An 11,798-nucleotide genomic window follows, 5' to 3' on the forward strand; every position below is an offset into this window, starting at 1 on the left:
AGGGCTCACTTCTTGGCTTGCAGATGGCCACCTTCTTGCTGTATTCTCATATGGTGGAGAGAGAGCTCTAGTCTCTTCCTCTGTTTATAAGGACATTAATCCCATAATGGGGGCTCTACCCTCATCTAGACCTCATCTAAACTTAATTATCTCCCAAAGTCCCCACCTTCTAATGCCATCATATTGGGGGTTAGGGTTTCAACACATGAATGGGGGGGTGCACAAACATGATTACCTCTATCCTAGCCTGCTTACATTTATAATACAGCTACCAGCACGTGTGTCTTTTTTCCTTTCAATACTATGGAGTTCCTCAATGGCTGGGACTATATATTTTTTAAAATTATTTTTACATTTGCAGTGCTTAGGATAATTCCTGACATATTTTCTTCCTCTTTTCCTTTCTTCATTCTGGCACTGTGCTAGGTGCAGACTTTGAGAAATAATGTCTCATTTCTCAAAAATCTCAGAATTATGCTGGGGCGGCAACTAAGTAAATAAAAAACACAGCAAAGTGCAATGAGTGTATGACAGGAACATGCCTGAGATGCTATGGCACTCAGAAGAGACTCATTCTGGGAATAGGAGTGGGGAGAGTGGTTGGCCAGGAAGGCTTCCTGGTAGACGTATCTGTGCTGAGTTCTCCAGCCAAGGAGGAGTTAGCTTGGGGGAGCTGGGGAAGGATCCTTTCAGGCAGGGGGTGGTGATGCACCTTGCAGCTAGAACTGTGACCCCATTTGAGGGGATGCTTACAAGTATATCAAGAAAAGAAGGGAGTAAGAGAGGAGCAAACAGATAAATCCTTAAAATATCGGGTGCCACAAAGGAACAGAATTCATTGCAGCAGAGATACTGTGGTAGTCACAGGCGGTGAAGCTGGAGAGTTGGGCTGTGGCTGAAGTACAAAATAGCCTTGGATTCCAAACTAAAGGGTTTGCATTTTGTCTCTGTGGCAAGGAGTATTTCACAGATCTCAGCCTCCCCTTGCTCTGGAATTTTGTAGCCTTGTATTTAAATCTGTAGATCAATGATAAAACATATCGACAGAAGTTATCTAGCTGCGTATTTAATCAAGTTCATTGATTTTAAAAAATGGCTGTGAAGATGATGGGGCTATATTATTTTAGATGTAATGAATAAATCAGAAGAAGGTGAATTGAAGTGAATAAAAGGAACGTTGAAAGAGAGTCATTTTCAGATAAGTTGAACCAAGGGAAAAAAAGAAAGGACTTTCAAAAACCTGCATGTTGGACACTGTGCTAGCAACGACATACACAGAACTGAATCTTAGTTTACAGTGGCACTTCATTAACCAACATTTACTTTTTGATATCCACAGAAAAATGTTAGATACTACTTGCATGTATTCTAGTCTTAGCTACTCTAAAGAGAGTAAAATAGATTTCAAGTTTGTAAAGTTTAAAGAAATTGTTTTTACATGTGAAACTTAAAAAAATGCATTTATATGTGTGCTTTTTCGTTAGGTCAATGTGAACCAGTTACACTGGAACTCTGCATGAACTTGCCCTACAACTACACAAATTATCCAAATTACCTTGGCCACGAGACTCAAAAGGAAGCGTCTATCAGCTGGGAGTCCTCTCTCTTCCCTGCTCTTGTTCAAACCAACTGCTACAAGTATCTCATGTTCTTTGCTTGCACCATTTTGGTACCAAAGTGTGATGTGAACACAGGCCAGCGTATCCCCCCTTGCAGGTAATATGATGGGGTCTCCCCCAGGCATCCTCATTTTCCCTGGGAAAGTACCAAGGGAATGAAGACTTAGTTGAATTTGGACAAAGTAAATATTGCTAATGACATATTTAAAAAGTAAAGAAGCAGGAATTGTAAAATGAATATTTGAGTAAGAATTCATTACTCAAGTACCAAACAGAGGAGCTATGAACTGCCTTTGACAGTAGTTCATGTCCTTTAATCAAATAAAATCATGTGTTATTTTACTTTGGTGGATCAAAAGTGTTTTTTTAAAGAAATGATAGTTAGCAAAAGAAGGGGCGTATCTGCTTCTTTCTCTGGCAATGCTGAGGGCTTGAAATGCTGCATTCTGATAGCACTCAAAAGTCAGAGATATTACACAGGGAGACAAAACAGCAGCCTCACAGGTAGGACAGGGATGGACATGGCTGACATTTTTCTGCTTGTTTGAGTGAAATCAGGATGGTATTTCAAGAGTGCGGCTTGGACTGGACTTTGGAGATGAGTGATATCCTAGGGTCAGGAGTAGGCTCTGGGTTCCACGCCTGAGTTAAAGTTCTGGTGATTCTCTAGCTGCTCGGTAGCCTTAGGATCAGCCTCAGTTCCTTTACCTGGTAAAATAAGTATAGTAATGGTTGTTTGGTTGGGTTGTTGTGCGAGTCAGTGAATGTGCATAGATGTTAAGTACTTTGATAGATTGCAAGCCCTGAATAAGCAATAGCTATGATGACAACACAATTGCTTTGTGGCAGTTGTGTCCCTCTTCTACGCCATGTGTTAGGGTTGTAGTCAGAGAATTTACACAGACAAGATGACTGTTACATAAGTGGGTTGCTACTCTCTTCAGTGCTGTTTTCCATCAAGGGATGAGTGTGCAGATGTGCTTGCTTAAACATGGTATTGACAGAAACCATATGCTGGGATCAGAAGTCAGAGCTTTATGAAAAAGCAATAATATCAGTGCAGTGGACAGAAGGGAAAACAGTAAATTATATGCCGAATATCAAATGGACGGAATAGTAAGGGCATCTGTCGAGTCAGGACAGGGAACAATAACATTTCAAAATGACTTGGAGAACTGAATAAATTATAGAAAAAAGAGTATAACTTAATGTTACCTTGTGCAAAAATAGTTCTGAAAATTTCTGTTAAGTGACTCTTAAAACATCTCTAATAAAACACCTACCAATTTTATGTTAAAAAGTTATTTCTAAATTTTATTCCACTTTTTCTAAGCAAGGTCAAGGATAGCAAATAATTATTTTTAATAGTATTTAACTAATTCTTGTATTTGACTTTCTTGTCATATGTATATAAATTTTTTCCTACTGCAGCATTCCTGCTACAAATGTAAATGTAAATTTACATCTAGATACAATTTGTTATTTCACAGCTAAAGTTTTATATTAAAATGCTTAAGATGAGACTTTCTCAAATGTTATTCAATCAACATTTTGGTGAACTTCTTTTGAATGCTTTGATTCTATTTCTCAGGTTTACTCATCCATCCTTTATCTTCAGTGGCTATCAATGTGAATTTTAAATTTTGATATTAGTTTATAAGAAAAATTTTTAATATTGTGATAAGAATAATATTCTAATAGGTCCATGAAGTAATACATAGTTTCCTTTGCCAAGTCTGTTTATTAATCTTAACATTTAATTTTTAAATTATGAGTCTGACAAATCTAACATTATTGAGCCTTTACAATGTGCTAAATACTTGAGAGTCATTATGCCATCTTAAGCTTAAAGTAACCTTTTGAGTGAGGTGCACACCATCAGGGCTGCTGCCTATGGCTGAGCACTACACAGATTATATAGTAAGAACAGTGTGCCTGGAGTTGTGGTGCTGTATACCACTATTTCCATTTTATAGAAAAAATAGGAAGTGGTAGAGTCAGGCATTATACTGTAATTGTACCATATTATATATAGTCTTCCATATAAATAAGGTATCATATGGTTAATTTAAAATAGAAGCAGCAATTGAGAGATATAAATTTGTTATAAATTTGCAACAAAATTATTTAGTCCAACAGTTATGAACACTATCAAATTTCCCATTTTTTGCACACCTAATATGAGAGTGCCATGCTTTTGTCTTTGCCCCAAATTCCTAGACTAAACTAGCATCGAGTCATGCTTTGCCTCATCCAGACTTAAACCTAGACAGAGATTTCTTGGAAACTTCCCCATTTGATTGCTAACCTTTCCCTACCAGTTTCTATCAAGACTGGAGCTGACCTTTCTAGAAGGTCTGTCCCATTTTATCTAAAAAATGAGAACCTGGTTGAGAGTACTTACAGTTTAAAGTTTGAATCTTTTGAGAAGAATACATTTGAAAGAAAATAAACTTGCCTAAGAACTTTTTGTTTATTTATTTTTTAATTATGTAACTAATGTCTTAGTAATATATTGAGGCAAACCATGTTTTTTTTTTCCTTGAGAAGTAAAATCTTCTTTGAGACATGCTGATATCTTACATTAAACATATTTTGGGTGCAAATGAGAACACATGAAAGCACTCAGTGCAATGCTTAGTATATTTTTTTCTTTAAAACAACAAACTTCATTTTAACCAACTTGAGCTCAAGACAGATGGATTTGGGAGAAATACCATGCTTGTCAACAATACTGGTCGAAGCAGAAGTAAGGGAGACCATGCCTTAGTAAGCCAGGCAGCACTTGAGATGGCTCACATGGCTGGTCAGACGCTGGGGACATACTCCATAACCCTGGTGGAAGACTTTCCAAAGCGATGTTGGCACCTTCTCTGCTTGGAACGAAAGCTTGGAGAATGTGTCTGCTCAAAAACAGGTGAGAGAATAAGAAAGGCAAAGCAGGGAAGGGAATCTCTGTCTCAGAAACTTCTCTATTTCTTTTTCTGCAATGATGTCTCTTTTGCTGAATGTATGTTACTGAAATGTATTCTCTGTAGAGATATTACCTGTTTGGGTTTTCTGAATACCTATATGTATATGTGCGTATCTATATATTTGTATACATACATCTTGCATACACACACGCACACAGAAGTTAAACTCTGTGAACATTCCTAATATACATCTCAGATTTCTGCTTCTAACACTTTGTCTTTCTTGCTTTTTTAGAATACTGTGTGAGCACTCCAAAGAACACTGTGAGTCTGTGCTTGGGATCGTGGGTCTACAGTGGCCTGAAGACACAGATTGTGATCAATTTCCAGAGGAAAATTCAGACAATCAAACCTGCCTAATGCCTGATAAAGATGTGGAAGGTTAATTTTTAAATTATAGTGGGTATCTAACGTGGATGAACATGTCAGCTACCTTTTGAAATCTTTCTGTTCTTTTGTTTATTTTTATTTTGTTTTGTTGTTTTTCTACTTAGCTGCAATTAGGCTGCATAGGTGAGTGAATCTACAAACTCGATTACATTGAACAATTTGGCACTCATCTGTTAGATGTCATCATCCTTTTTAAAATAATCATTTAAAAATAAAAATAAACTCAGATATGAGTTTCGTATTCAAGATGTTTATCATTTTAACAATACTTAACTCACAGAGTCCATTATATATGAATGCTACTTTTATACTAGGGGTCCTAAAGGTAGTGCTGAACATCAAGCCTTGGGTCCTTTAAGTACAAAGTATTTGGAGACCTTGGCAACGCAGGATCATCAAGTACAGCAATGGAATTGGGGACCTGCACACCAGGTGGAAATACTGGGATATGGAAGTGATTTTGACACATTGAGGACAGTTGGGTAGTCAGGGGCATTGACTCTACAAGGCACTGCAGACTCTGCCAACTGCTAGTTGTCCATTTGGAAAGATAATTAATCACTGGAAAACATAAACACTAAACTGCTGATCTGGAGAGATGATGCCAATGATGGAGGAGAAAGATGCTGATGAGTAGACAGGAAAGCCAAATAAATTTTGTTTCAGCTTTGTGGAAGACCATCCTTCCCTTCAGTAATAGCTCCTCAACAATATCCCACATGTAAATAGATTAGTTGATTTTCCTGGGGTTTTTGTCCATTGAGAGTAATATGGACTATTTTTAACAGAATGCTCACCTAGTCACTTCAAGTGCCGCTCGGGACGGTGTGTTCTGGCCTCCAGAAGATGTGATGGCCAGGCTGATTGTGGTGATGACAGTGATGAAGAAAACTGTGGTATGTATGTGAGGTGGCCCTTTTCTTGAATATACAGTAATAACTGGCTAGCACAAGGAACTGTGTTAAAAAATGTTAACCTTTCACTGACAGTAGTAAGCAGTGACCAGGATTGAGTGCTAATGCATTTCCTTCTTAAATTATGGAACATAAGGCATGAATTGAAAAGTGTTTTTCCTCTTAACTCTTGATTTTCCTTAAATTATACTTCTACTTATAACCTTGATGATATCTGTGCAAACGCTTAGTAAAAGGGAAGACAATTTACAAATGTAAGAAATTATTTTTATTATTGAATTATAAAGCATTGTTACTGTTCTAAAGTCAGAATAATAGTGTCTTTACATATGACTTCTGTGTTGCTAAACAGGCATCTAGATACACAAAGACAGAGTTCAGGCTCGATGTTCAAATTTAATTGGGATTAAGTTTCATGCCCTCTCTTATTTTGTCTCTGTTGGCAAAGGATAAAACTCTTCCTGATGTTTCTGCCATTGAGCTCCAAAATCACCAGTGGAAAGGCCAGAAATGCGAATGGTAATTTAAATGAAGCTAATTCCCATCTGCAAACCTTTGTACTTGCAACCTCGGAATGTGTCAGGGAACAGAAAACGGACAATGCTTTTTAGTAAACAATGTTCAGCAGTAAAACAAAATGACCGAAGGGCTAATTCGAAGAATAGTTTGGTTATGATTATTTAAGCTAGTCTTGCTTAAAAAAAGAAAATGATACTTTTTTCATTGAAAGCACATAAGGCAATACATCTTTTGAAATCTTTTCATTATTTTGGCCTTTCAGGTATGAAATATTGCCTTGCTCCCCAAAATGAATTTTCTGTGGTAGACATTGCCCTTCTGGTCTAGACAAAATGTCACAAGCAATCAACTGAAATTGTATTAGCTATTATAAATAAGGACAAGTGCATCTCTGGAAAATTACAGCTGTCAGAATGATGGTACAATGGCCGGGAGTAATTTTGTTATGTAGGAACATACAGTGTTCTAAGAAGCTACTGTTGTTTGATTGTTTGTGATCTTTTTGTAAAGAAATAAATCAAAAACTCATTGAATATTCCTTATATAAGTGATTTGTTGAGAATGTATGAGATTTGCTCACTTAACTATGACTTTGATTAGTTATGATATTCTGAAAAGCAATTTAAATGGATCATCTTAGATGATTCATAGAGGTTGCACGATACTCTCTTGGGGTGGCTAGATCTAGATTGCAGTAGGGGACTAAATATTTGAAAAATATAAAAGCTTAGTTTAAAACAAAAAACAACCCCCCCTCCCCAGCTTTACCAGGACTAAAAGGTCTGAGTTCTAGAATACAATCTGCAAAAGAGAAATTCAAAGAACTATAGTATAGTTTGGGGTTTAAATGTCCCTAAAATATCAGGTTCCTAGCTAAGTAGTGAGTTTTCATCAATACTTTAATCACACAATTAAAGACACACCAAAATGTTAGAATATATTGTCTAATCTCCATCAAACACTCAAAATATTGACAGCACTATTGAGAGCTCTAGTTAAGGAAAGTTATAATGGGTAACAAATTGAATACATTTGTAATTAAATTAATTGCTTCAACAGTATTAGTTCATGAGAAAACTCTCATTAAGTTTTCCAAAATGGTTGATAATAGAAACTTTACATATGTTCCCCTTGAGACATATGCATGCATTTGAATGAGCTTGTCTAGTGTGCTGGGAGGACATACCACTTATAATCAAATAAGGAAGTCAGGTGGATGAAGGCCAAGTAGAGTAAATCATCCAGTTCTCATTTTGCCTACTTGCTGTTTGCCTCTCTGTTTTCATGTGTGCATAGGCATACCATCTGCTAATGCAAACACCAGCTTCAGGAAATTTGGGTTTCACTCCAAACTTCATGTCTTTCTGATTTATTTTGTTCATTGAAAGCACTCAAATGTTTGGGCTTTGCCGAATAATGTGACAATTGACTATTCATTCTTATGAATCTGCAGCTTCCGTAGAACCTCTAACAACGTTATTGGATTTCCCCACAAAGCATTACTTGTTTAATTCAGTTATAAAGTAATTGATGTGTTAGAAATTAATTTTACTTCGTGTTTCTTTGGCACTTTTGTAACAGGAAAATATGGTAGCCAAACACTTAATTTCTAACTATATTTGAAAAATCTGTGCATTAGAACTTAGCAATATTATTCTGAAATGTCTCCCAATCTCATAGTAAGTTTTTGTTGTTGAAGTTGCTTTTATTGTGTAATTGCTAATGTAACCTAGTGTTGAAAATGTTGTCAGTATTAGAAATGTTTTCAACAAATGTTTGGAAGAATTATGCAAACCTGAACACATCAGTCCAGAATTGATTCATGGGAGGGAAGCCTAAGAGACAGAGGAGTAATTAGCAGAGTCAACACCGTCAATACAGAAGCACTTCTCTGTCTTAAAGGTTGATGGTTTGTCAGTAACTGAGTATACGCTATACGGATGGAGCTGTCTGTAAAACTAGCAACTTGATGAAATGAGTTTATTTTCAACACAACATTTCCCAAGCATTGATATCCAGTCAGCGGAGAACAAGGCGAAGATTTGGGCAAAGAAATGGACAAGAATGACATAAAAGAAAGGGGAACTAAAGAAAATAACAATGGGATTATATTTTGGGGCTTTGCTGTCACACTACAGATTCTAGTGTGTGAGGCTGAGGTTAGATCTTGCTAGGCTTTATGTCTACAATGTGGGTGAGCAGGTGGTTCCTGGGCTATGTTAGAGCAGCAAGTCTTCTCAATAGGGTGGGTTAATTCAGAATACATCAAAAACAGGTTATTTATAATACTGTTGAAATCAAACCCTTTATTACCATGAACACAGCATCATAATTACTAATTAATCACTATTCTAAGTAAAAGGGTGAACCCCATGTGGAAAAAGATTGACAGCAATACAAATGCCTGAGTGTCATTAAGTGACCTTCCAACTACCCTTATTTTATTTTTTATTTTTAAATGATTAAAAATCACTTTATCATCTATCTTTGGCTTCCTCTTGGGCTCAAATGAAATAGAACCTTTAAATATAACCTTAACTCTTTCTCAGAGTCAAAATCCCCTTAGGATGTATTTTAAGCTCTGATTCTATTATTTGCAGGTTTTATACACAACTTGATTTTAAAAGTTTTCCAAAAGGCTTTTTCCCCTATCCCTTTTAGACTCTTTAATAGCATTTGCCTAACTTAAGCACACAGAAGGGTGAACTGACTCTCTTAGTGCTCCAGATAGCCAATTTCTATGCCTTTGCATCCTTTTGCTTGTGGAACAGACCACTCTTTGCTGTGCGTCTAGCAGAAGAGTAAGGGTGTTGTGTCCATTCGTGTGGCACATCCACAAGTGTGCTTTCAGGATGAATCTTCGGGATTGCTCTCTGATCACTTACTAGTGTTTAATTTCCATGTTAAGGGAGAGACGTTCTCCTTCCCTTTAGGTACTTGGTAACTGTTTCACTGTCTGTGTTGTCTTGGCAGGCAGGCTGGGATGGCAGAGAGTGCTCTGCATAGACTTAGACTTGGATTTAAATCCTGACTCAGCACTTAGAGGCTGTGTGACTTTTGGCCACTCACTTAACTTCTTTGGGCCTCACCTGTAAAATGCAGAGAACTCCCACGTTATCCCCCCCCAGCTTGGAATGCTTGTAACATGTCCTCTTCAGTCCTCAGAAGACAGTAACAGGGCCGGCCCGGTGGCGCACTGGATAGTGCGCCGCTTGGGAAGCGCGGCGGCGCTCCCGCCCGAGGGTTCGGATCCCACATACGGACCGGCTCCCGCTCACTGGCTGAGCGAGGCGCGGGAGCAACGCTGAGGTTTGCAATCCCGTTGCCGGTCCCTGGTCCGGTACGGGGGCAACACTGAGGGTTGCGATCCGTTGCCGGACACGGAAAAAGACAAAAGACAAAAAAAAAAAAGAAGACAGTAACAACGAACCCACCTGCCATGGTGGTAGGAATTTCCAGAGGCAATTCCATTCGAAGGTCGCCCCAGGGGTCTCCCTTGTGGGAAGGAGTTCTGTCTAGCTTGGTCTTGTTTCTGACAGCTGTTTATGGCAGACGGGAACAGGCTGGCGTGTCATGTTTAAGGCATGGGTTGGGCAAAGTCCCTGGCTCACTTAGTAAACGGGTGGCAGGGTGATGTCTCGTCTTGGAGGTAGTGCTTGTTTCGGGATGGATGCTCTGTCTTCAGTGTCCCCAGCCTGCAGTTTAAAGCCCTTTTCATTCCTTTGCCCTGCCTCTTTCACAGGGTACTAGGCCACCACATGTTGAAGAGGATGACATGAGGATGGCACCCCTAAAAAGGAGAGATTTCTCAGGAATCAGGAAAGTTGCTGAGACCTTCTAAGTGAAGATGGTAGCTTTACGACCTGTGCTGGTGCTGCTGCCCCTGATGATCAGGCTCGGAGCCCAGCGGGGAGGCAGGTTCTCTGTTCTGGCTGATACTGTGGGTGCTGGGGCAGAGGCTTCTGTGGCCATGATTTGAGGGAAAGGGCTCCATTGCCCAGCGTTGCACACACTCTAGAGACATCTTTACGCCTGCTGGGCCTGGTCTCTGGCTGTTGCAGCTCCTGTGATCCACTCTAGGGTCATATCCACAGCCACTTTCTGGGGCAGATACTGGCCCAGGGTGGTTGCATCTGGACTGTTCCAGCTTCTGCCAGCTCAAAGACTCAGAATCACCTTGACTCCTTCCTTTTTGTGAGCAGCTCTACTCTGAAGGGTGAGATATTTTATTTTTCATGCAGCTCAAGTCAAGAGAATGAGTGGACCTATTTAGCCTATATTTGCATAACTAAGAGGTTCTTGCATCTGCTTTAAGGTGGTTTACTGTCTTATAATGACAGCTTTTTGTTGTTGTTGTTGAGAAACAAGGTGCCCCAGTTTAAGAGGGGCCTGACTCTGGTAGGGAATCCTGCTTCATAGTTTTTGTGAAGATGAGCGATAGAAAGAACCCAGCAGAATGCTTAGCACACTTAGGGTAACCAACCACACAAGTTTGCCTTGGACTGATAGAGGGTTCTCGGGACAAGGGACACTTAGTACTCAAACCAGGAAAGTGGCAGGTGAATTGGGATGAGTTGATCACTTTTTTGACACATGGTGTTCTTAATCTGTGGGTATCGCTATTATCTCTATGTTGGGGTGGTTGCTATTCTGCTCTCTTCAATTATTTGGTTTCATAACTTATAGCTGCATGAAACATCCCATCCCATTCATAACCGATTTTTAATTTTTAAAGGAGTCACACCCCTTTCCTTTTAGAATGTACATTTAAAATGTAATTACACCAAAAATGACACTTTGTAGAGAGAGTGATTTCTTTACAAAATGATACTATCTTCTATGTGACTAATGTCTTGACCTTTTCATCCTACTTCATTTATGACCACCATAACTCTGCCAGAGGAGGTATTAAGTCATGCAAACTTTATGAGAAAAGGGCACGGAAGGGTAAATTAATGCTAATAGAGTCCTCATTTAATGTTTATAGCAACTCTATGTAGCAGGCATTGTTATTACTATTTTAGAGATATGGAAACCAATGTTCAGAGAAGTTAAGTAACTTAGCCAAGGTAACACAGCTAGTGAGATTTGGAGCTAGGATTCCAATCCTGTTATCTGACTCTAAAGCTATGCTTTCTCCACTCCTACCCCTTATGCACACTGCATGTTATCCTTTTACAAAGGACTACAATTAAAGACTTGTGCCTGGATCCCATCTTGACTTTTCTCCATAGGGCTGTGATCGACAGCAATTTATTTATTTTCTCCAGACCTCAGTTTCCTCACTTATAAAATGGTGATGATAACATTGTTGGTGGGATTGCAAAATGGTGCAGCCTCTGTGGAAAATGATATGGAGGTTCCTCAAACACTTGCAGATA

The 11,798-nt window shown here is 38.8% G+C and overlaps 1 protein-coding gene across 1 annotated transcript in view; it reads left to right on the forward strand.

The window, feature by feature from the left end:
* CORIN (corin, serine peptidase) overlaps positions 1-11,798 on the forward strand; it is a 164,352-nt gene that overhangs the window by 92,947 nt on the left and 59,607 nt on the right. The window contains exons 8-10 of the mRNA XM_008574712.1: positions 1,485-1,716; positions 4,830-4,975; positions 5,773-5,880. Coding sequence (XP_008572934.1) covers positions 1,485-1,716; positions 4,830-4,975; positions 5,773-5,880 — 486 coding nt within the window. The remainder of the gene's footprint in view (positions 1-1,484; positions 1,717-4,829; positions 4,976-5,772; positions 5,881-11,798) is intronic.

This window comes from Galeopterus variegatus, unplaced genomic scaffold (genome assembly GCF_000696425.1).
Source record: "Galeopterus variegatus unplaced genomic scaffold, G_variegatus-3.0.2 Scaffold1090, whole genome shotgun sequence".
NCBI classification, from domain to species: domain Eukaryota; kingdom Metazoa; phylum Chordata; class Mammalia; order Dermoptera; family Cynocephalidae; genus Galeopterus; species Galeopterus variegatus.